The sequence below is a fragment of the Capronia coronata genome (assembly GCF_000585585.1).
Source record: "Capronia coronata CBS 617.96 chromosome Unknown acBCG-supercont1.4, whole genome shotgun sequence".
NCBI classification, from domain to species: Eukaryota; Fungi; Ascomycota; class Eurotiomycetes; order Chaetothyriales; family Herpotrichiellaceae; genus Capronia; species Capronia coronata.
In genome coordinates, this window is record NW_006912896.1 from 120,263 (window position 1) to 142,930 (window position 22,668).

The 22,668-nt window shown below is 53.1% G+C and overlaps 8 protein-coding genes across 8 annotated transcripts; 6 read left to right on the forward strand and 2 right to left on the reverse strand.

Annotated features, from left to right (window-relative positions):
• Nucleotides 1-208: 208 nt before the first annotated feature.
• A1O1_04608 (uncharacterized protein) lies at nucleotides 209-1,198 on the forward strand (the record flags this gene model as incomplete). The annotated part of the gene is made up of 1 exon (XM_007725500.1): nucleotides 209-1,198. One exon carries the CDS (start codon nucleotides 209-211, stop codon nucleotides 1,196-1,198), a length of 990 nt encoding a protein of 329 aa, XP_007723690.1.
• A 365-nt stretch (nucleotides 1,199-1,563) lies between these two features.
• A1O1_04609 (uncharacterized protein) lies at nucleotides 1,564-1,800 on the forward strand (the record flags this gene model as incomplete). Its single annotated transcript, XM_007725501.1, has 1 exon — nucleotides 1,564-1,800. One exon carries the CDS (start codon nucleotides 1,564-1,566, stop codon nucleotides 1,798-1,800), a length of 237 nt encoding a protein of 78 aa, XP_007723691.1.
• A 1,143-nt stretch (nucleotides 1,801-2,943) lies between these two features.
• Nucleotides 2,944-4,479, reverse strand: A1O1_04610 (uncharacterized protein; the record flags this gene model as incomplete). The annotated part of the gene is made up of 1 exon (XM_007725502.1): nucleotides 2,944-4,479. One exon carries the CDS (start codon nucleotides 4,477-4,479, stop codon nucleotides 2,944-2,946), a length of 1,536 nt encoding a protein of 511 aa, XP_007723692.1.
• A 2,099-nt stretch (nucleotides 4,480-6,578) lies between these two features.
• Nucleotides 6,579-8,051, forward strand: A1O1_04611 (uncharacterized protein; the record flags this gene model as incomplete). Its single annotated transcript, XM_007725503.1, has 1 exon — nucleotides 6,579-8,051. One exon carries the CDS (start codon nucleotides 6,579-6,581, stop codon nucleotides 8,049-8,051), a length of 1,473 nt encoding a protein of 490 aa, XP_007723693.1.
• A 1,508-nt stretch (nucleotides 8,052-9,559) lies between these two features.
• Nucleotides 9,560-10,189, forward strand: A1O1_04612 (uncharacterized protein; the record flags this gene model as incomplete). The annotated part of the gene is made up of 1 exon (XM_007725504.1): nucleotides 9,560-10,189. The coding sequence occupies one exon, from the start codon at nucleotides 9,560-9,562 to the stop codon at nucleotides 10,187-10,189; it is 630 nt and encodes a 209-aa protein (XP_007723694.1).
• A 1,116-nt stretch (nucleotides 10,190-11,305) lies between these two features.
• A1O1_04613 (uncharacterized protein) lies at nucleotides 11,306-15,365 on the forward strand (the record flags this gene model as incomplete). Its single annotated transcript, XM_007725505.1, has 9 exons — nucleotides 11,306-11,381; nucleotides 11,446-13,296; nucleotides 13,348-13,509; nucleotides 13,565-13,735; nucleotides 13,791-14,045; nucleotides 14,107-14,240; nucleotides 14,309-14,458; nucleotides 14,703-15,060; nucleotides 15,241-15,365. 9 exons carry the CDS (start codon nucleotides 11,306-11,308, stop codon nucleotides 15,363-15,365), a joined length of 3,282 nt encoding a protein of 1,093 aa, XP_007723695.1.
• Nucleotides 15,366-16,687: 1,322 nt separating this feature from the next.
• On the reverse strand, nucleotides 16,688-19,927 carry A1O1_04615 (protein Xni; the record flags this gene model as incomplete). Its single annotated transcript, XM_007725506.1, has 2 exons — nucleotides 16,688-19,569; nucleotides 19,621-19,927. The coding sequence occupies 2 exons, from the start codon at nucleotides 19,925-19,927 to the stop codon at nucleotides 16,688-16,690; spliced, it is 3,189 nt and encodes a 1,062-aa protein (XP_007723696.1).
• A 552-nt stretch (nucleotides 19,928-20,479) lies between these two features.
• A1O1_04616 (uncharacterized protein) lies at nucleotides 20,480-22,243 on the forward strand (the record flags this gene model as incomplete). The annotated part of the gene is made up of 1 exon (XM_007725507.1): nucleotides 20,480-22,243. The coding sequence occupies one exon, from the start codon at nucleotides 20,480-20,482 to the stop codon at nucleotides 22,241-22,243; it is 1,764 nt and encodes a 587-aa protein (XP_007723697.1).
• Nucleotides 22,244-22,668: the final 425 nt, after the last annotated feature.

Here is a 22,668-nt window from a genome sequence, read left to right on the forward strand (position 1 = left end):
ATCTACCAACCTACATTCTAGTGTTCTTCTCACCCCTCCTCTTTCCTCCATCCTACCTCCTCCTTGACGCCCCTCCTTCATGAGGAGCTTTAACGACGACCAACTTGAACACTGTGAGTCGACGACTTCAATCATCATCAGTCGCATAATAAGGCAACGTTGAAACCCGGTTCTGTACCTTTGATCAATTTGACCATCCAAACTCAGAATGTCGTCGTCGCTCCTCCTCAGCGCAGCCTCGGGCGCCATCTTTGGATCGGCCCTGACTGCCTCAGGAGTCTATTCGCCCTCGGTCATTCTCGGGCAGATGGGCCTTTCCAACTTTCATATGTTCAAATCCTTTATCGCGGCCAGCGCCTGCAGCGCTCTCATCGTGGTCGGAGCCAATCGATCCGGCTATGCTAGACTACCGCATCGGACTGATTCATCCTACGGCTGGTTCATGAAATACGATGCCAACGTGGTCGGAGGATTGCTTCAGGGCATCGGCATGACCTTGACGGGCGCGTGCCCGGGTACTGTTCTCGTGCAGATCGGGTTGGGAATGAAGTCGGCATGGAACGTTGCCGTTGGGGGAGTGCTTGCCGGTATCGTTTTCGCGAGAATTGGCCAGAGTCTCAAGCGGTCGCAAGCTACAGCGTCTTCCTCCTCCTCGGGCCCGTCCAAATACACTCTGCAAGAGCAGACCGGTCTTTCCACGGGATCGATCGTGGCCATCTACGAGCTTCTTTGTCTGGTCATGCTTACAGCAGCGACCTATCTCGCCCCGACGCGCAACTACTGGCTGAACCCTATCGCCGGTGGCCTTCTGATCGGCATCGCTCAGGCGACTTCCGTCCTGTTCACCCGCAAAACCCTCGGTGTGTCCAGCGCGTACCAGGACATTGGCAAGTACTTCTGGAGCATCCTCGAGCGGACTCCCGGCCCCGGTCTGTCGAATGTGCTGTTCGCCAGCGGCATGGTTGCAGGTGCCAGGTTGATCTCGCAATATGTCCCTGTGACTCTCGAGAAAACTTCTCCGGTCAGCACACCAGCCGCTGTCGCCGGTGGCTTTGCCATGATCTTCGGCGCTCGATTGGCCGGTGGCTGTACCAGTGGACATGGCATTAGCGGCATGTCGACCATGAGTATAAGCAGCTTCGTTACTGTTGCAAGTATGTTCGCTGGTGGCATTGCAGCAGCCTTTCTGGCGCAGTGAAGAATCTAAGCAAAACAAACAAAGAGGAGCTGCCCTGGCTCGGGCCTCGTCACGGCCAGCTGCGGCCTCTATCACTCTGGCTGGGTAGGTGAATGAAAGCATGGCCGCACCGGTTCACAAGCGAGGTGACAGATCATTGTGACTGCCATGGACGCTGCCTGCAACAACCGGTCACCTCGTCGGCTGCCCTATGTACGCAGCTTGGTTGTCTCTAACTTCTTCTACGCCTGCGAATCTCTCCCACCAGAGTCCGAAACAACATCAGATCCCCAGCGCTCCGACTTTCATCATTGTCCGACCCCAAACCAAGATATCAAACATTCGCGCCTCACGCAGCAGATCAACCCAACATCTCCGCCATCGCAATGGCATTTCTCCGTCTCATCCCTGACGAACACTTGCCATCCAAAGTAAACTCCGCCATTCCCGAGTCTTCCACGAAAGGCTGCGAGCCGTCTTCCAAACCAGTGTCCGCAAACACCCAGGCCAAGAGCGGCAGTTCCGATTGCAAATTTCTCAAGTTGACACCCGACCCAAGACAGCCCTCCAAGCATCAGAGCACACCAGGCGGCAGTGACATGGTGACTAGTCGGGCCACATGACTCTCAACATGCCAATCCTGTTCTATGCTCAGCTTTGTGCAAGCTCGTGTTGCTTTCAATAAGCACACATGTCACTGTCCTGGTCCGTCAACAGAGCTCTCCAAGATAGACTGCGAGATCATGGATAGGCTGGTGGAATGCGGCGAACCGACAGACGATGCAGTGGAACGCAGCGCCGAGACACCATTGACCAGATGAGCTGGGCTGCTTGAGCATGTGGTCGACAGAGCAAGCCAAGTCATACGTCAAATAATTTGGACTTGCTGCGTGCTCAAGTCACGTCTACAATCATCGTTTACACAACAGGCCGCTCTTGGGTGTCGTAGGGTTAAACATAAGACGTTGACCAGATTCCGCTCCTTCATGGGTGATTTGATATTGCGTGTACTCTCGGTTTCGCTGTAGCCCAATGCCATTGATCATATTGCTTCGTGTTTCATCATATCTATACCCCGTACATAGGGAATGTCCTAACCTTTCATGACTTTCGAGACACATAACAAGTAAAATCTTCCGCGTCCATGTCCGACTGTACTGTTCCGACATAACGGTTGTTTTGTGATTGAGGCAAAAGAGGTAAGACGTTCATGCTCATGCTCATGCTCATGCTTCATCTTTCATCTTTCACGTTTGACTTTCATATCTGGACGATTCGGCCCAGCCGGAACTCTGATTGACTCGACAAGACTGTGCCTCGGTAGTAGTACTGCTGAGTGACTCCTGTGGTGTGGCTTCGCTCCTTTCTCCTTCTTCTTCATCTGCACAATATCGACCTCGGTGAGGCGGAGGGCACATTCGCATGTTCGACTGTCGTCTGCTATTCCGCTAGGAGGCGTGCCCAGGCTGTGCTGTGGCTCCCGCTCCGCCGCCGGGGTACTTATGTACGACATGTCGCTCGTTGCACCAGATACCGTCTGCCGCGATTGGGTGTGTCCATTCTTTGACCGTAGAGATTGGGATGAGGAGGGTGATTTGTCTTTGCAGTCTGCCCGGCTGCCTTCCATTGCCTTTCCAATCTCAGGCTATTGGTTCGACCAGCATTGTGATATGTGTATGTATGTCTCTGTCGACCTCTCGGCTTGGCCGGCCAGCCAGCCAAAACTTGAAGCCCCTTCCAAGGCATTGCCGGTGGCCGCAGCATCCTCAAAGAGCCATGAGCACGGTTGATTGAGGCGAGAGATTATTTTCGGCCAAGTGCAGCTGCAACACCGGCGTCGACTGCAGCACCTGACCGTTGATCTCGGCACGCACGATGGCGATGATCTCACGAGGCCAGTCCAGAAGACCCCTAAGGTCCGAAGCCTCCAGACGGTCGAAGATGGCCTCCGCCCACTCGACGGTGCCGGACAGCACACGGACGCGAAGGATGTCGGCGCGATGCGGCCACTCATGGGCGGCCAAGGGCACCATGAGAAGCTGGAGACAAACGAAATAGGCCAGCAGCAGCTGGGCGACGAGGTTGTCGGGATCGAGGAACGTCTTGAACCGGTCGTGCGGCATTTCGTACCAGACGCCATAGATGCTGATGAACTGGAGATAGCCGCTGGCCGGGCTGGCTTGCAGGCCGGCGACGGCGTCGACCAGGGCGTCATGGAAATCGAGTTCCGTGTCGTGGTCGTTTCTGTCATTGTCATCGTCAGTGTCAGACATATACGGCCGAATCTCGTCCAGAGCCCGACCCGCATCCTCGAGTAGTCGCGGATCGACCGAAGGCAGCTGTTGCAGCCGCGGAGCCATGCACTCCAAGTGGTAGTCGGGCTGCAGATTGAACGCGGTGGGCGAGTTGTCGTGCCGGATCTTCTCCGTGGTCAACGCACACCCGCGCACCATGGTGACGAAGTCGGCCAGCCCGTCGCCCATGTACAACGCCTGGAAGGTCAGCGCGTAACAGGCCGCCAGCATCGCGTCCGACTCGCCGTACCTGCGCGCCGTCTGCCACTGGCTCAGCGCCTGGTTCAACCCGGCGATCGCCTGGCCCCGGTGCACCAGCGACTCGCGCCGGTAGTCGACCCCCGTCAGCCGGCTCAGATGTGATGCCCCCAGCGACAGGATCGCGTGCATCAGGTATCCGTGCCGCTCCGCGAACTGGGGGATCTCGTGCACCCACACCGTGTCATTGCCGACCGGCAGATGCGGGTATGCGATCGTCAGGAAGTGGTGGAAGAAGCGCATGTCGAGCATCGAGAACGTCCTTCCCTCGGCGCCACCGCCGCTTCCAAATGCAGTTTCGTTTGCGGAAAACGACGGTCCGGTCGTCGGGTTCCGTCGTAGTACTGCCAGCGTGTGAGACGTCGTACTGGTCCGGTCGTTGCCCCTGGCACTACTACTGCTCTGCCGTTTCACTGGCTCTGTGGGATATGTGCAGTTCAGCCCTTTGATCGCACAGCTGCCACAGGCTGGTTTCTGCTCGCCGCACTTGATCTTGCGGCTTTTGCAGCTATAGCAGCCGCCACGAGACTTTTTGTGCGACCGCCGTGTCAGGTTGGGTGCCAGTGTGCGAGTTCTGTGTGCTTGTGGATGTCGCTCCCAGTTGTCGCCATTGCTGTTGCCATTGCCTCGCTCTGGTGGTGCTGGCTCAGTCGCGGTTGTGGTCAACTCAGGCACAAAGTCCCATGAGCCCAGCGACGTATTGTCTAGAGAGCTGTCGGTCGAAAGACTGGTTTGGAGCTCCAGGGTCATGGCAATTGTTTATACATGTATCAAGGTGGTGTTTTCATGCATGCCCCCTCGTCAATACCAGCGCGTCACTAACACTTCGGAGATTCAGAACAGACGTGGTCGAGCATAGTTTAACGGAGATGGTTGTTGATGTGCTTCCTCGCAGATAAGGCATTTGTTTAGCGCAGACCGAACCTGAACTAGACCAGAGCCTTAACTCCAACATATATATTTATGTATGTGATACGTGCAAGCTTGTCAATTTGTGAGGTCTGCGAACTAAATCAAAAGGACCTACATTCGTGAGCGGGAGTCATCCACTGTACTACATACCTTAGGTAGTAGACGTGCCGGGGATCGGGTATGCTCGGCCATGGCACGAGGCATACGCCGGGGCGGCATACTTACCTAGTAGTAGTATCGAGCAATGAGGAGTATCTTTTTTAGGTCCCTAGTTGTGGAGTTGACTTCCCTCTCCCCGGATGAGTCAGTTCGAAGTCCATGTGCAACCGTGCAGAGAGCAGACTAAGGATAGCCGAAGACTGTAGCGTTCTTCTGGATTGTTCTGAGAAGAAAATCAAGGACGATCGACAATCAACAATCCAACAAGCGAACAGAAACGTTTCAGCCTGGAGTCAAAGCCTCCTTGGACACGAGAAGAATCCATGACATCCCTGTTACCCTTGAAAATGTGACGCAGAGGCGTGTTGGGGGCATTGACAACCCATGGGATAATTGAAGGGCTAAGGCGAGGTTCTTATACTCAGTTGGGTCAAGCGGTGCGCCCTTTGGCTCCCGGGCCAAGTGAATGTTGTCTCCTGCTGCTGCTGCTGCTGCTGCTGACAACGAATGATTCGGGTGATCTCCAAGTTCCCCATGGGGCCTTTTGGGACCCCAGAACCATGCTTAATGAGCCGAGCACCGTGGAGGAGAAGGTTGTCTTGAGCTGTATGGGTGTCGATAAACAGGCTGATGCACTCTCTCATCGCATCTCCCACAAAGTTTTACGAAGATAAGTCGGTCCTATCAGAGGGGATAGATCGCTTGTGCCCAAGCGTCATTTTCTTTTGGACGACAAGTATATAGGTAAATTGACTAGGGTAGCTGATGAGACGCTGTCTGGCTGCCAAAAATAACCCTTCAACGACGAGATCTTTTGACCACTTAGGTCGAGTCAGAATCGGCTTGCAAGAAGGAAGTGTATCCATGATCCTGGTCCATGTGCCGTGGGTTTGGTATCTTCACGAGGATATTCAGGGATGGATCAAATAGACTTCAGAAGCTGTAGAATCGCTGTATGATTATGCTTGAGTCCTCCGACGGTCGACATGTCGATGACCACCTTTGTGAGATACACGGCCCGGTATATCACGACAGTCACGAGGACAGAACAAAATACCTCGTCGATGCTCCCCTTTTGCCGCACGTCGCGCCGTCACGGCTCCGTCTTCATGCTTGCTTGCTGCTTTGTGAGCATTGACGACCCATGCTCCTTGATGATATCACTGGCGGCAAGCGCTGCAGTGGCTTGTGGTCCAAGTCCAACTCCTCGATTTCCAAACCTTTTGAAAGACTAGCGAGGCAGCTATTATGCAATCACCGTTCAGCGAATGGCGAGTCATCAGGGATTGAGTGTAAGTGTGTCCATTCCACGGGTCTTAGCTGAAGGGCAAAAGCCGGGGAGAGCCTCACAGAGATCGTAGGTTGGTGGATGTAATGGTAAGATATCACGGCTGCTCGTCCAGGCGACGTTTCCTCTGGAGATCGTTCTGACAGATGAGTATCGTACGCAGATTGTGCTGAGAGGGAATGCCGACATGAAAGTGTATATATACACAGCTTTTCCTGTCATTGGTATCTGGTAGACATTTAGATCCTTGGAGTAATACAACGATGAGCGAGACAAGTCGATATCTGGCGAGGCTGTCACAACTTGCGTCTATGACGCCGTCATTTGAAAGGAGATCTTGTTGATACAAACCGCAATATCAACTACAATCACCTACTAACCGACCTACAATTCTACGCAGATACCGACCTAGACTGTCCGATTGACCCATCTCAACTCTTCTGTATTTCGCTACGTGTCTGTCCGCGTATCGGCGTCGTCGTTTCGAGACATGGATGTCTCGGTCCGAGCCTTCTTGAGACTCCTCCTCCCTCGCCTGCCACTCATTGTCAAGACAGCCATTCTCAATGCTTTGTCGCTTTCGCAAAACTCATCCAAGCAAAATCTGAGGACCGAAGTCGTTGTCACACTCCTTCGAGACATCACCAGTGAGAGACGATCTATAGGTTTCATGCAGAAGATAACAACCAAGGATCCGGGCATCAAAGGTTCGACTCTGGTAGCCAAGGTTACCATTCCGCCACCACAAGATCAGAATGGACCCAAAGATGCTGTATGCAGTGCTATCAAATATCTGGGAGACGGCGCCGAGAGCTACATTGAGCCCGAAATCACAAGTATCGACGCCGAATGGACTGGCTACAGACCAGGCGTGCTCCCTAGTGAAACTCGACCGGAAATGCCTGAGAATGAGCACTACAAGCTCCTCATGGAGAATGTCTCCTCTGCAACGACAGTCCTATACTTCCACGGCGGTGCATATTATCTGATGGATCCGGCCACCGTCCGCGATACCACAGCCCGCCTGGCAAGGATGACTGGAGGCAGGTGTTATTCCGTCAGGTACCGCCTGGCACCTCAGAACCCATTTCCCGCACAGCTTCTGGACGCTCTGGTGGCTTATTTGTCGCTCCTGTCTCCTCCCCCTGGGGCATACCATGAACCCGTGTCTGCAAAGAGCATTGTCTTTGCGGGAGAGTCGGCAGGTGGAAATCTCTCCCTTGCATTGCTCCAACTTCTCCTGACACTCCAGAGAATGGGTACTCACACCATCAGATTCCACGGTGCTGATGTTCCTGTTCAGCTGCCAGCTGGTGTCGCAGTCAACTCTCCCTGGGTGGACATTACGCGTTCACTACCGTCCAATATCAACAATGCCCACTACGATTACCTGGAGCCTCTCGGCCACACCGGCCTTTCCAATACGGAGCCACTCCCAGACGCCTTTTGGCCGACCTCCCCTCCGCGTGCTGACATATTCTGCAACGCTTCGATCATGCTACATCCACTGGTCTCTCCAATGCAAGTTCGTCCTGAACAATGGAAGGGAATGCCTCCGGTGTGGATGTGTATGGGCAATGAGGCTTTAGAGGATGAAACCACTATTCTTGCCCGTAGGATGCACCAGGGTGGAGGGGTCGTAAACCTGATTGGCTACGAAGGAATGCCGCACTGCTTTGCCATGCTCTTTGCCGCCTCACCCATGGGGAAGGATTGTTTCCAAAGATGGAGCAGATTCTGCATCGACGCGGTCAAGGACTCGCAGCCGGACACGAGCAACGCCATCCGCGTTAAGGCATTTTCCAACCCACTACAGTTCGAGGAAGTAGCCTTTGAGAGTTTGTGTGCTCTTACTGACGAAGAAGTCGCTGATATCACGAGCAGCATGCAGAAGCATTTCCTGGGGCGGGAAGAAGAGCTGGTGAGGAGATGGAGCCAGCAGGACTCCAAGGCCAAATTATGATTCGACCGCCAATGACAAGTAAGATGAATTCAAACTCCCGTCTTCACGGACTTGCCTTTGGCTGAAATATCAATCCTCAGCCTTGAACCGGTATCTGTCTCGGGATACGAGGAATTGAACGGCGGCAATGTTGCTCGAGAGTTGCGAAGAATGTTGGCTCCCGCTTCTCGAGGAAACTCTGCACGCCTTCTTTGCAACCACCTGGGCAATCGGCTTAATTCGTCAATGGCTGGCGGCAACTGGAACCTACCAATTGGCAAACATATGATCGACCACCATGCGATCAAAGGGAGGTGAGTCCCTTCAGGCGTTGGTTTCCCTCAGCGGATCAGCTCGCGGTCCTTAAGTCCTGCCGACGCACCAATCTCCTCGGCTATGGTTGTTGCAAGCCCCAAGGCTCGTTAAAGACACCGGCTGTCCCTTAACAACTTCCTGGAACAGGCTCCCGAAATGCTTGGAATCTCCTCTGTATACAACGCCGGTGGTCAGTACAGGGCGTCTGAGTATCCAATACACCTCTGCAGGAAGAAAGACGGGTTTGATTCCATGGTGGTCTCAGCGCGGGCGAAGACATAGCTGGACTTCGAGGACGCATGGGCGATGTGGATGGCAGCTGAAAGGCCTAGCGTCATGAGGCCCACGGCCGACCCATTTGACTCGCTCATTTACGCAAAATTTTGGGTACACCAGTTCGACATCGAGCATCGTTTGAACAGTGCACGCATTCCCCTCTTTGGGGGCGGTTTTGGGTGACCAATACAAGCGTAGTAGCTTCAGCTACACTTTCTGGGCAACGGGATACTACGATGTGCTCGACTGGAAGTGTTGGGCAGGATTGGGGTATCGTGAAGCTGATAGGATCAGGCAGCATGTCGGATGGGCTAGCGAGGAGAATACACGGTCTTATTTCAAGCACTGAGATTGACTTACCATTAGAATTATTGAGTAGGGAAGACAGGAGTGATCCAGCAAGGTATGGTGCCAAAGAAGTACCCTAGACTTTAGGATGTCAGGAGACTTCAGCCTCGTGGGCCTCAGGAATACTGCGATTTGTGATCTTGAGAGTTGTGAGACGAAACAGTCATGGACACACTCTCTGTGTCAGATGAAGGATTGAACAGATTCCATCGACAAACTTACCATCTCCATCGCATCAACAACCTCGGCATGGATTAGTATCTGTTGTGATAAAATGAAGCCTTGCATATACATACCAATTATGTGAAGTGCTGGCAGCCTCGTCGGAGAATCATTGACCCGTGCAGCCGATGCAGTCAAGCTGCGATTTGTCTTCATGCCTCGACACCGTCGTTCACATCAACCCGAGTTCCTGCAGCCTGGTCGACATCGACACGTTGCAAACATGCAACAAGCGGACCGAGAGTGGTCGCCTCGTTAATCGTGACCATGTCCACTCCAGGCTCATGCTCACAGCTGGGGGTCTTACAAGGATAGTCAACAGGCTGCGATCGTCCTCCCACCTTGCACATTACTAGTCCAGCTCCAACATGAACACGGACGTCGAGGCTTGTGGCATATATCCCTCTATAAAAGTCCCCTGGTCGTCGCAGCCTCGCGAAGCCGAAACGACCTACCGCGATGCCGGCCTGGTGAAGACGAAAGGGACCCTCTTCCTGCTTCCGCCCCCAGACGACGTTCTCCGCGAGACCTTCAATGCGCCTCCCCGGCCCAAGACCCGTATGTCAGCAGGTGCCGTGGCCCTCTGTAAACATTTCGAACGCGGTGGAGCATCGTCCGAACATGGGCGCTCACACCCATTCTGGACCATGCCTGTTGGAAGCAATGAGAACAAAACAGAAATAGCCCGCCAGATTCTGGACGATATGTTGTCGCAGGCAGTCTGGAAGAACGTGATGCTATTGCACCACGGTGTAGCCGTGTATGAAATCAGAAACAGTAGGGGCTATGGAATAAGGTGGACCCTAGATCTCCAGGAAAAGCGTGGAGCACGGGCCAGCGAAGACCAAGTCGAGTCCCATCTCCTCGAAGATGACTATGAGAAGGACTGGGTCATTACCAAAACCACATTACGGGGCTTTCTGGAGCCCATAGCGGGACTGGACTATGAACTTCCACATCGAGAACAAAAGGAGTCGGCTACAGGATCATCCGCGTGAACGTGCCGTGCCGGTGGGAAGAGCTGCAGAAGAGTGTGGTTATGGGCTCCTCTTCTTGTGTTCGTTGGGTGTAACCAAAGACTGATTCATTGCGATAGGCCTCCACTATCTAGGATGATTATGGCAACTCAAGCGCGTCAACCTGGAGCCGACGATACCACTCCAGACATATAGACACGACCTGTCAGCCCCTTTTGACACGATGTCTCCTTGCCGGTAATCGACGACAATGAGCCGAGCCATGGGCATACATCAGGTCGAGGCTAGAGTCTGACCTCCACCGTCAGATACAGGATTGTTGACACCACGCTATTCAAATATATAGAAACACATATGCAAGGGTACAACCTTGTCATTCGCAAGCTGCTCCCTCTATGCTACAGACATTCCAGAAGGATGTGTATGTTGTCCATCACCCCGGCTCCGAAGGTGGCTTGACGTGCCATGTACATACAGCAGCCTTGTCCAATCCAGATCAACCACAGTTGAACCGCCACCAGCAGCCTGCAGAGCAGGGACAACACTGCTCCCCGTCTCATGGAACCCTGTCCTCTCCGCATCTCTCCCTCCTCCTCCCCGCAGACACAAGTGGGTTTCAGGCTGTCAGCTCCACCCCCACGCTGGGGTAAGTAGGGGCATAGAGGACCGCAGAGGCTGGCATAATTGTCAATGGCGATGGATGGACGCAACTATGCACAGTCATTCATGTGTCAAGCTGTGCGTTCGATTACTCCCGGAACCGGCGAGACGCTCGTGGTGGCCATATCTCCCCTCGGCTGTCTCATCGACTCATCCCTCATTCATGCCCCAAACTGGGCCCCAGACCTGGCCATCCAGTTACTATTGCATTCTTGGGTCGCCGACCGGCCAGTGGCCTGCCACGCTGACTGAGTTACTTGCTTCCCGTTGCTTTGTCAATTCTCCGTCCATTTCACTCACTTTTGACTGTGTTTGATGAATCAGGTTTCTCGACTTCAGTTATGCGATAGATCTCCTGGTTCAGCGGGTGTTTGGTCTTGACATGCATGCCATTGCGGCTACCTGCAGCCCAAAATTCAATCCCGCGAGACCATATACTGTTGCTGATTTGGGGGTAAGGGCCGCCACCAGCCCATCATGGCTCACGGAGGCTTTACCACAACCCTGTCGGGTAAAGTATCAGCCATGAGCTGTTTGAGTTTATTTGACCAAGGTATTCTTCTCAAGCGATTGGCGTTTGCATGATGCATCATGAAACTCAGTCTGACATTGCTTAGTGCTTGGACAAAGTGCCATCTATTCTTGCAGGCGGCACATCTCACTGTCCCGCCGCAGTGTTCCACAGACTTCGAAACACGCAAGCCTTATCAGGCTCCCTCCCAGGGCGATCACAGTATGGTCACGACTCAAAGCTGATCTAGCGGCTGGCCCGGTGCCGTATCCAGAGCTCACCATCGGTGTCCCAGCAGAGACCTTTGCCGGAGAACGTCGAGTGGCTGTTGCGCCACAAAACATCCCACTTCTCTTGAAGAAAGGTTTCGCTCGTGTCCTCGTCGAGCGCGGTGCTGGTGCCAAAGCTCAATATGGGGATGAGGTCTACGAGCACATGGGTGCCACCGTCGTGGATCGCCAGGCTGTCTGGTCTGAGAGCAACATTCTGCTCAAAGTTCGTCCTCCTGATGTGAAAAGCGAAGTTTCACAGATCCAACCCAGAGCCGCCATGATATCTTTCATTCAACCGGCTCAGAACAAGAGCCTGGTCGAAGCCCTAGCCTCACGTCATGTCACTACATTCGCTATGGACATGATACCAAGGATCTCCCGCGCCCAGGCCTTTGATGCACTTAGCTCGATGGCCAATATTGCAGGATACAAGGCGGTCCTGGAAGCTTCGAATCATTTTGGTCGGTTCTTGACAGGCCAGGTTACTGCAGCTGGCAAGATCCCTCCTGCTAAAGTCCTGGTTATCGGTGCAGGTGTTGCTGGGCTAAGCGCCATTACCACGGCCCGTAGACTGGGCGCGATGGTACGTGGCTTCGACACTCGATCAGCGGCGCGAGAACAGGTCCAATCTCTTGGGGCCGACTTCCTCGAAGTGAGCATCCAGGAGGAGGGTGGCGGAGCAGGCGGCTACAGTAAAGAAATGTCCAAGGAGTTCATCGAGGCGGAGATGAAACTTTTCATGGATCAATGCAAGGACGTCGATATTGTGATTACCACAGCGCAAATTCCGGGCAGACCCTCTCCCAAGCTCATCACCGAAAAGATGGTCAGCGCCATGAAGCCGGGATCCGTGATTGTCGACCTTGCAGCTGAAGGTGGAGGAAATTGTGAAGTCACTGTACCTGGAAAGCTCATCGTCCATAACCATGTCACGGTCCTAGGGTACACAGATTTCCCGTCCCGTCTCCCAACCCAGTCGACCAGTCTGTATTCTAACAACATCACGAAGTTCCTGCTCTATCTGGCCCCCAAAGACAACCATTTTGGGGTGGATTTAAAGGATGAGGTTGTTCGTGGCTCGATAGTCACTCACAATGGAGAAATTATCCCTCCAGCACCACGAGCTGCTCCACCGCCCGCTGCCACCCAGTCGCACCATGAGCCCGAGATCAAGCCGGTCGAACTGACCCCATGGCAAAAACAAACGAAGAATGTGGCCGCCGTGACGGGAGGGATGAGTGCCGCTCTTGCGCTGGGTAAACTGACCAGTCCACTTTTCATGGGTAGCATGTTCACCGCCGGTCTGGCCGGTCTGATCGGGTATCGATCCGTCTGGGGCGTGATCCCAGCCCTGCATTCCCCTCTGATGAGTGTCACCAATGCCATCTCCGGCATTGTTGGAGTGGGCGGCTTCTTCGTCATGGGAGGAGGATATCTCCCCGAAACAGTACCTCAAGTGCTAGGTGCACTGTCTGTTCTTCTGGCTTTTGTGAACATCTCCGGCGGGTTCGTCATCACGAAGCGAATGTTGGATATGTTCAAGCGTCCGACCGATCCCCCGGAATATCCCTGGCTGTATGCGATCCCGGCTGTTCTTTTCGGAGGCGGTTTCGTTGCAGCGGCGTCCACGGGAATGGCTGGAATGGTGCAAGCCGGGTATTTGGTCAGCAGTCTCCTCTGCATTGGTAAGTATCAAGCTTTGTGACCGCTACAACCTCCATCTGACTGTAGAGCAGGGTCGATTTCCGGTCTCGCATCGCAAGCAACTGCAAGGACGGGAAACTTGCTGGGTATTTTGGGCGTGTTTGCAGGGATCATCGCTTCACTGGGAGCAGTTGGGTTCTCGCCAGATGTGCTTGCTCAATTCGGGGCCATTGCAGCAATCGGTGGCATCATTGGTATGTCAAGATTCCCTGATCCTTTCCGGCTTGATCTGCTCACAATTGCTGTCAGGGGCTTTGATTGGAAGACGAATCACACCGACCGAACTGCCGCAGACAGTCGCAGCATTGCACTCGGTAGTCGGCCTCGCAGCCGTGCTTACCAGCGTAGGCAGCGTCCTTGCCGATGTCTCGGAGATCTCGACCTTACACATGGTGACCGCTTATCTGGGTGTCTTGATCGGTTGGATTGCCCTTCTTTCCATCTTCGCATCGTAGACTGACATCTTTATTCGCAGGTGGCATCACGTTCACAGGGTCAATCGTCGCGTTTCTCAAACTGGCCGGCCGCATGTCCTCAAGACCCACGGTTCTGCCGGGTCGACATCTCGTCAACGCGTCTCTGCTCGCCGCCAACGCAGGTACTATGGGGGCATTCGTGACCATGGCTCCTGGCGCCCCTGCTGTGGCGGCCGTATGTCTTTCTGCCAACACTGCTCTGAGTTTCGCCCAAGGCTTTACTACCACAGCTGCCATTGGAGGAGCCGACATGCGTATGTCACATTTTCGGTGTTTCGTCTTGAGTTGGAGGACTGACTGGTTATTTCTCTCTAGCCGTGGTCATCACCGTGCTCAATGCGTATTCCGGCTTTGCCCTGGTCGCGGAGGGATTCATGCTCGATAACCCCCTTCTATTGACCGTAGGATCACTGATTGGCGTCAGCGGTTCGATTTTGTCTTATATCATGGTCTGTTTCTTCTCTCTCTTTGGTTTGTTGTCGATCAGATCTGGAGAGCTCATGTTTGTCCATTACAGTGTGTCGCCATGAATCGATCACTGACCAACGTGCTATTCGGCGGCATCGCTCCCATTGCACAGACGAACCAGGAAATCAAAGGCCAGGTGATCAAGACAACAGTCGAAGAGACAGTCGAAGCTCTAGCTAACGCCGAGAACGTCATTATTGTATGTCTTGCTCTTTGTTTCATTTCTTCCTATTATTCTGAATCTCAACTATGGAGCCGGAGAGCTTCATAACAAATGCTTTGAATCGAAGCCAGACAGTGGGCGAGTCTCGGACGATACTTCTTGCATCTCAAGCACCAGGCAGTTTCATTTGGCAGCTTGGGGCTCCTTACTAAACCCCATTCGAAATCTTTACCTACTTCTGTTCGCCTCGATACCGGAAGATGCTAACAGTCAGCTCTAGGTGGTCGGTTATGGCATGGCGGTCGCCAAAGCACAGTACGCCATCGCCGAAATCACCTCATTACTACGCAGCAAAGGTGTCAACGTCCGGTTCGCCATCCACCCAGTGGCAGGGCGGATGCCGGGCCAATGCAACGTCCTGCTTGCTGAAGCCTCGGTGCCGTACGACATCGTGCTAGAAATGGACGAGATCAACGACGACTTTCCAGACACCGATGTGACGCTGGTGATTGGTGCCAATGACACGGTGAACCCGCTGGCCTTGGAACCCGGGTCACCTATCGCGGGGATGCCGGTTTTGCAGGCATGGAAGTCGAAGAACGTGATTGTTATGAAGAGAGGGATGAGTAGTGGTTATGGTGAGTCTCTATTTATTTTCTGGTCAACTTTGTCTGCCAGACTTTCTTGCCCTTTTTGTTCTTATACACTCCTCCAATCCGCTGTTCTGCCTTGTCGAATGCATCCCCGGCTTTCCTGCTATCCATTTGTTTCTGTCTCGAGAAGCTTGAGACCTTTGCTGACACTTCTTGTTTTGCCAGCTGACGTACCGAATCCGATGTTCTACATGCCCGGAACGCGCATGCTGTTCGGCGATGCCAAACAGACCTGTGCTGCCCTCAAGGCTGTCCTGGAGACGAGGTATAAAGCGCAATTCCACGTCTAGAATATGCACATGGAACCGCCGAGGAATGGGAAATGCGACGGCGACGACTGGTGTGAGGACCTTTCCACGCGTTGGACAGTGTTGTTGTGGGCAATAGGGAGGGAAAGGGAGGAAGTAGTAATGGACGGCAGAAAGCACAGAAGAGCAGAATAGGGGACTTGACAACAGCCTTGAATCACATACTACTTACTAGCAGAGCACTAAGCGAAAGTGTTCGTGGGATGAGTAAATCCAAACGTCAACGCTGGGTAGATGACTATATACCTACCTGTACCTAGGTATTTATAAATGGGCTGAAGACACCAGGTATACAAGTATATACACGTTCAAAATAGACACATCAGGCACCGACAAATACCTACCTACCCCTTCGACCACGACCGTCTGGATCCTCAAAGTATTACAACCTGGATGACACCCACAACAACAAAGCCTTGATAGTTATGCTTATAGACTCTACAGTATAAAGGTGCCTAAATTCAAAGTGCCTAGGTAGAGGTTAAGCTTAGATAAGCTTAGATGGAGCGAAGCGCGTAAATTTCAGCACAGCGCATTTCATTAGCATTATATAACAAACTCACAAATTTTTGACCAATATTATGGCGCGAAAAGCTTTAGTTGCGGTACGGGGTTATTCCGTCTTTCAGGCTTGGTGGCCTAATGGTAAGGCGTTGCTTTCCGGTGTATCATGCAGGAACTGGCAAAGACTGTGGGTTCGAGTCCCATCCAGGTCGCTTTCATTTTTGGTCTTTTTGGTCTTTTTGGCCTTTTTGGCGGATTTAAGAACGGTTTCCACACGCCTCACCCTTCAATTGTGTTCTGTTACCTTTTACCTTTTCCTTTCACTTTTCCTTTTTGGAGAGACGTGGCGTGACCTCTTCAATAAGCTCTTTGGTGCATCTGATATTGGATCATCGGCCGAGTTACTAGGAACTTTACACTTACAACTGATTTTGAGCTGTACTGCCACTGGAACGATTACATCTATCTCGAGTGATAGTTTGTGCAATACTCATCATGTTCCTACTCTATTTATGGACACATACAGAGAGAGAACTGAACGGAAGGGAAGTTCTAGTGAGGGGGAAACGGGAGGGCTGTTCGACTCGAAATCACTTTTCGTTTTTTCTCACATAGTAGCTACCTAGTATACAATCCTTAGCACTTCCTGCAAGGCAGCCGAAGATGCAGATGCAGAAGACATGAGGACCAACCCATGGCCCATTTCACGTGGATAAACCCTCCCCGCTCAACGCCGTTGATGGTAAAAGATACCTGCGCCGCCATGTTGATTCATGTACAAGTGACTTCCTGGAGAATATTCATCGTCGACCATAACCACCACCGCCGCCGCCACCTTGGTTGTAGCCTCCACCATAATTACCACGGCGATCGTCTCTGGGTGGATAGCCTCGACCTTGGCCCTGGCCTTGACCTTGTCCTTGTCCTTGGCCCGGGTACTGATAGTGGCCATCGCTCACGCTTCGGCCTCCATATTGCTGCTGGTCTCCGTTTCTCCCAGCTGAATATTGATTCTGGGCTTCATTTCCGTAATAACCCTGACCTTGGCCTTGATTTGGGTAGTTGTAGTGGGCACCCTGGCTACCCCTACCACCACCACCGCCAGCATACCCTCCATAACCGTTTTGGCCTCCATATCTTTGAGATTGTGGAGGTGGAGGCGGGGGGCCACGGCCCGGCGGAGGCATGTTGGCTGCAAACCGTGGATCGAGAAAAGCGGCGAACGGATTGTCTTGCCCATGTCCGGGAGCAGAACCCCCAGTATCCATAGGTGGTCGATTGACGGCATAGTTGATACGTCCACCTCTGTTGTGCTGGTCTTGAGGATCACGCCGAGTATTGTCGTAGAGTGGCGCGCCGCCAAAGTCACGACCTGAATTCCTCGCTTTGGATCGCAGAATAGCCAGATCACTCTTGTCGAGGACTGGAGGAGGCAGCACGACTCCGGGGAATAACATGGATTTGTGCACATGGGTCGGAGGTGGCATGGTGAAATGCACGTTCAGAGACCGATCATCGTCCACCACTGGTTCCAACTTGATTTCTTCTTCCGGTCCGACCAGATCCATATGAGGGAAGAAGTCATAGTTTTTGCTCACGGTCCCGGCAAGCTTCCCCTTTCGCATGGAAAGTTTGACGGAATCTTTCCCATCCTTCGCTTTCTTGGAGTAGAACTGCATTGCAAGGTCGTCGTACAGAGGGTTTTGGTCGGATATAATCAATGCGTCTTTCCCGACTTCATTTCTCGCTCGTTCTTCAGCCGAGAGCAGAGGATATTTGGTGTCCATCGCTGCGAGAAGGCGTTTTTCGTCAATAAACGGAAGAAGAACCACGGCCTTCCAAGATTGCTTTTTGCCGTTCATATCGAGGTCGAAGTCTTCTGGGTAGAAATCGACAATCGAGGAATCTTCATCAGTCATAAGCGGATGGAATGCGGGCGGAATGGCGTGGTTGGAAGCTGCAGGCAGTACGCCCATCAACTGTTCGTAAGGTCGGAACGGTGTCCCCTTGTCGAACTTGACCGTCATCTTGTCAAGGTCGACGAAATCCGCTGCGAATGGCGCGTAGTGGTAGGGATAATACCATGTCCATGATGGACAGCCTTGGAAGTAGTAGAGCAAAACCCAGCACAACCCTTCGACGTATGCGCGCGCCACCTTGTGACGGAACTCAATGTCGTTGGGTGAAACGTGGAACTTTTGTTCGTAGTAACGATCAGCGTAACCTGGCTCCCATAGCCGGACTGTGTCGAGGTCAGGATCAACAGGCTCATCACTGGCGGCCCCTGCCTTCTCCAGAGGTGTGTTGCGTCCGGGTGTGCCGGTCTCCGATACTTCCTCCTCTTCTATCAACCCAGCTTTCCGTTTGCCCAGTGCCGATGCAGGTGTATTCGCATCAGTGCTGGGGCTCCCATTAACACCGTTGGCGCCATTCTTGGTTGGGGTTTCGCCAGCCCGTTTTGCCAGCATTTGCTCCTTTAAAACAGCAGCGGCACTCTTGTTAGAAGCAGACGTCTTGTCCACTGCTCCTCTGTTCACAATTGAATTGTAGTCAAGAGTCGGGTAGTTGGTCGCTTCAAATGTCTCGAATGGTCCGGTTGGAACGCGCGCATCAGCTCTGCCGCCGCCTCTGGAGTAATCTGGAGAGCTGCGACGTCTCTTTGGGTTGCGTGCAGCTTCTCTCGCTTCCTTCTCTTGCTCTCGACGACGTTCATTTCGCTCTCTTCGGTCGGACATCTCCTTTCGACGCTTGAAGATCGCATCTTCTTGTTTGGCCAACCCCTGGAGAATGATTTGAGCACGTGCCAAATCGACATTGCCGTCACAGGTCACATAGCCGCCCATAAGTGGAAGATTGTCTCTCCAAATGGCAATAAGTTTGTCGATACCATCCTCGTGGATATCGAGACTGGGGAGATGGGGCAAAAAGTCGTTGCCGACAAAGAAACACATGAAAACCCAATCATCAAGAGCACGCTCAAGATCGAAACGAAACGGTTGACCAGGAACAAGCATTTCCGCGCCGAGGTACTCACGGAGAATAGGGACGTTCAACCAGACAAAAGGCTTGAGCTCTTCTGTGGTTCCTTTTTCGTCAAATTCGCCAGACTTTGCTTTGGCGTTACCTCTGCAATTTTCTGCGTAATGCCCTTGTTGGCCACAGAGTTTGCAAGTTTTGGCCTTTGCATCCCTGGTGAAGACGTCTTCTCGGAGTACACGGAAATGTGGCTCGTGGGTTGCGATGCCCAACATGATCAAGTCCGCATCAAGACCATACATGACGTGTCTTGTGTTGGGATCATATTCAGGATCGGAGCGTTGAGAACGAATGAACTGCATGATCTTATGCTCACCTTCACCCGGCACGCTGGCATCGGAAATGATGACTTTCAGCTCGGCCCAGGCAGGATCAGTGTTGAGCTTCCACTGGACCCAGTAGCGGATGGATTGAGCAAGAATGAACATGAATGGCGTGCCAGGTGTAATGACATTACTATCCCATGTTTTCTTGATTACGTCCTCAACCGTCGAATCGTCGTCATCCTCCTCATCCCTATTGCCTGTTTGTTGTCGCAGGAGCGTTTGGAACTCGGCCTTCTTTTCATCTGCCTCCTTCGCATCTCTAGCTGCCCTGAATCGTCGAGCGCGTTGCTGGTTCATCTTTGCACGTGGAGCGACACCATCTGCACGACAGTCAGTACGAGAAACAAGTTGAAAAGGCGCATGTCACTTACCAATTGCAATCATGAGGAGTCTCCGCGGTCGCACCATGTTCACAACCCGGTCAGTATACTTGAAGATTTCCATCATCATTTCGCTCTCGTTGGCCGGAGGGGGCTTGTTTTCGGGATGTGAACAGGGATGGACAATTCCATTGAAATCTAGGTAGAGATTGTGCAATTCCTCGCCATTTGGATTCGGCTTGGTCGTGTCGACGGGGTATACCACTCCATCGATCTCGTAAGGTTGTTCCTCTATCACTGGAGAGATGATCTTGGGATACTTCTTGGTGAGCCATCGGAAAAGCGCCGGGACACCCATGGCGACCGACTAACGGAGAGCGAAAGGTGATAAAGGGCCGGTGCAGAGTATGCAAGGTGGAAAACGTCGAAAGTAGAGCCGCAAGCCGTAACTGTACAGATCTTACTTGCGATCGTTCACAACGATCTGAACTGAAATCTGGCTGTGGAAGGAGCGGGATACACACGACCTCTCATGCAATTCGCGCCATCATGTCAAGCTGTGAGTGAGGAAGAGGAGAATCGAGATGTACTGAGGAAACGTGGAAGCCTTGCAATCTTCGACTTCTTCGAGATGGAGTCGAGATCGGCGCAGGCTTGGCCAAGTCACGTGCTGATAGAGAGTGATAAAGAGTACTAGCTCGCGAGTACTTCTATGATAAAACCCATTATTAGACCTGATTAGTGTGGACTAACTTTGCCTGCGGAGTCCAGGGTCTCGTTGCAGGGTCTGGCCAGTCGAAAAATCGCCCAACTACAACTTTTGTATCAACCGCCGGCGGTACAAGCAAATTGTGTTCTATCATCTCGTATCCCAGAGTTGGTGTTCGGGAAACCAAAACACTATGCTATAATGCATCACCTTCAAGGCACATTGATGCCTTTCCTTTATCCATGTTTAATCGAATCTGCCACAACTTCAATTCGGTCGCAAGCACGACGACTATCCAGGCACGTCGGTGCAAATCCATTCCGGCATAGCATATCCAGACAACAATCCTCTCTCGCAGAGACCGACAACACCCGTGGTGCAACTGCCCAAGATTATCCTCCAGTAACACCGTCTTCGCGTCTCAACCCTGCGCCGGACGACTACGGACGCAATGTCTTCGTCGACAAATGTACGTTGACGGTGCACGCTGGCTCAGGCGGCAACGGATGTGTCTCTTTCCTCCGTGATGTGCATATATCCGACGGTCCACCGAACGGCGGTGACGGAGGCTCTGGAGGGAACATCTGGATCCAGGCGGTGGCAGGACAGACCAGCCTGCACAAACTCGCTAGAAGGGGGGTGATAAAAGCCGGGCGTGGAATCGGTGGAAAGGGCTCAAGCCAAGGCGGGCGAAAAGGGGAAGACATATGTGTCCAGGTGCCCGTCGGGACTGTGATTAGGGAGGTTTGGCGCAGCGACCCGGTGGCGGATGAGGAGGACCGATTGAAAGAACTGGCCGGCATGAGCGACGAAGACCCGTACTCGCTTCCTGAACACGGATTGCGCGACAAGTGGATTCTATACGCCGGCGTGACTCGCAATGAAGCCAGAGACGTGGTGGCGAACCTGCCACCACCGCTGAAACCAAGGAGGAGCCATCTCGCCATCCTCCAGCCTCCGACCCCGATCAATCTCGATCTCGACCAGCCTATGGAGAAGCCTATCCTTCTGGCAGCAGGCGCCGTGGGTGGGTTGGGGAACCCGCACTTCGCGACCAAGAACGAGCCCAAACCCAAGTATGCGACTAAAGGCGAACTCGGGGTGCGAATGAAACTGGAACTCGAGCTCAAACTGCTCGCCGACGTGGGTCTCGTCGGCCTCCCGAACGCCGGGAAAAGCACGCTCACGCGCGCCATCAGCAATTCGCGCACGAGGATAGGAGACTGGGCGTTCACGACCCTGGCTCCTACCATCGGCACCGTCATTCTCGACAACAACGAGGGCCGGCCTCTGGTCCGCTCCGGCGTCGAAGGGGGACCTCCTCGAACGAGTTTCACGGTAGCAGACATTCCGGGACTGATTGAAGATGCTCATCTCGACAAAGGCTTGGGCCTGGCCTTTCTTCGCCACGTGGAACGCGCCCGCGTCCTTGCGTTCGTGGTTGACCTGGGCGCTGGGGACGCCGTTGTCGCGCTGAAGAACCTCTGGAAAGAGGTTGGCGAGTACGAGAACCTGCGCAACAGGGAATTGAACGAGCAGACCAAGACGCGGAACATTGACTGGGCTCCCTTCGGCCCGCTTTCTTCCTCGTCCTCCAGCGCATTTCGATCCAACGCCGAGCCTCTGTACGACGATTCGGGCGAAGAGATATCTATCTTCCCACCTCCCCCTTCCCCATCCACGCTGCTTGAACCTCTCAAGCTCTCACCCATCAGTGCGAAGCCGTGGTTCGTCATTGCCACCAAAGCGGACAAGGATTCGGCTGTTACCCAGGACCAGTTCCAGAGGCTGGCCGCCTATGTGCGGCAAGTCGAGAGCGGTGAAGTCGAGCATCCTAGTGGCAACCGTAACGGATGGAGGCATAGGGTCGCTGCCATCCCAGTATCTGCCATCCACGGCCACGGGATCGACAAGGTGATCCGATATACCGCAGGCGTGTTGGACAGTCTGACGGTCAGCCGTTAAATGGGATTGGAGATAGCTTCCCTCTCGGTAAAGTAGGAGCTTTATAGAGAGCCAAGGAGTCTGGTGATACTCGCATATATATTCTTCTATACCTGGAACTTAAGGAACACTGCACGCTGTACGATAAGAAATGAAAATACTGTCAACTCGGCGCAGTACAAAATCATCGGATCTGGGGGTCATAGATAGCAGTTAGGAATATCTATTTAGCATTCCCACAAGGCATGCCACATACACCAAATGTAGAGAAAGTACGTAGGGCCTCCAATTCAAACTTTCCTGGCAATCCGATCTGCTGGGAAGTTGTATCATGACATGTCATGACCTTGCATGCCCAGTTTGCATTCGTACCCCCCCGCCCATACCAGAGGCCTCAGCGATACAAGCCCCGGCATATTGTGCGATCCCAGACGCCACGCTATGAA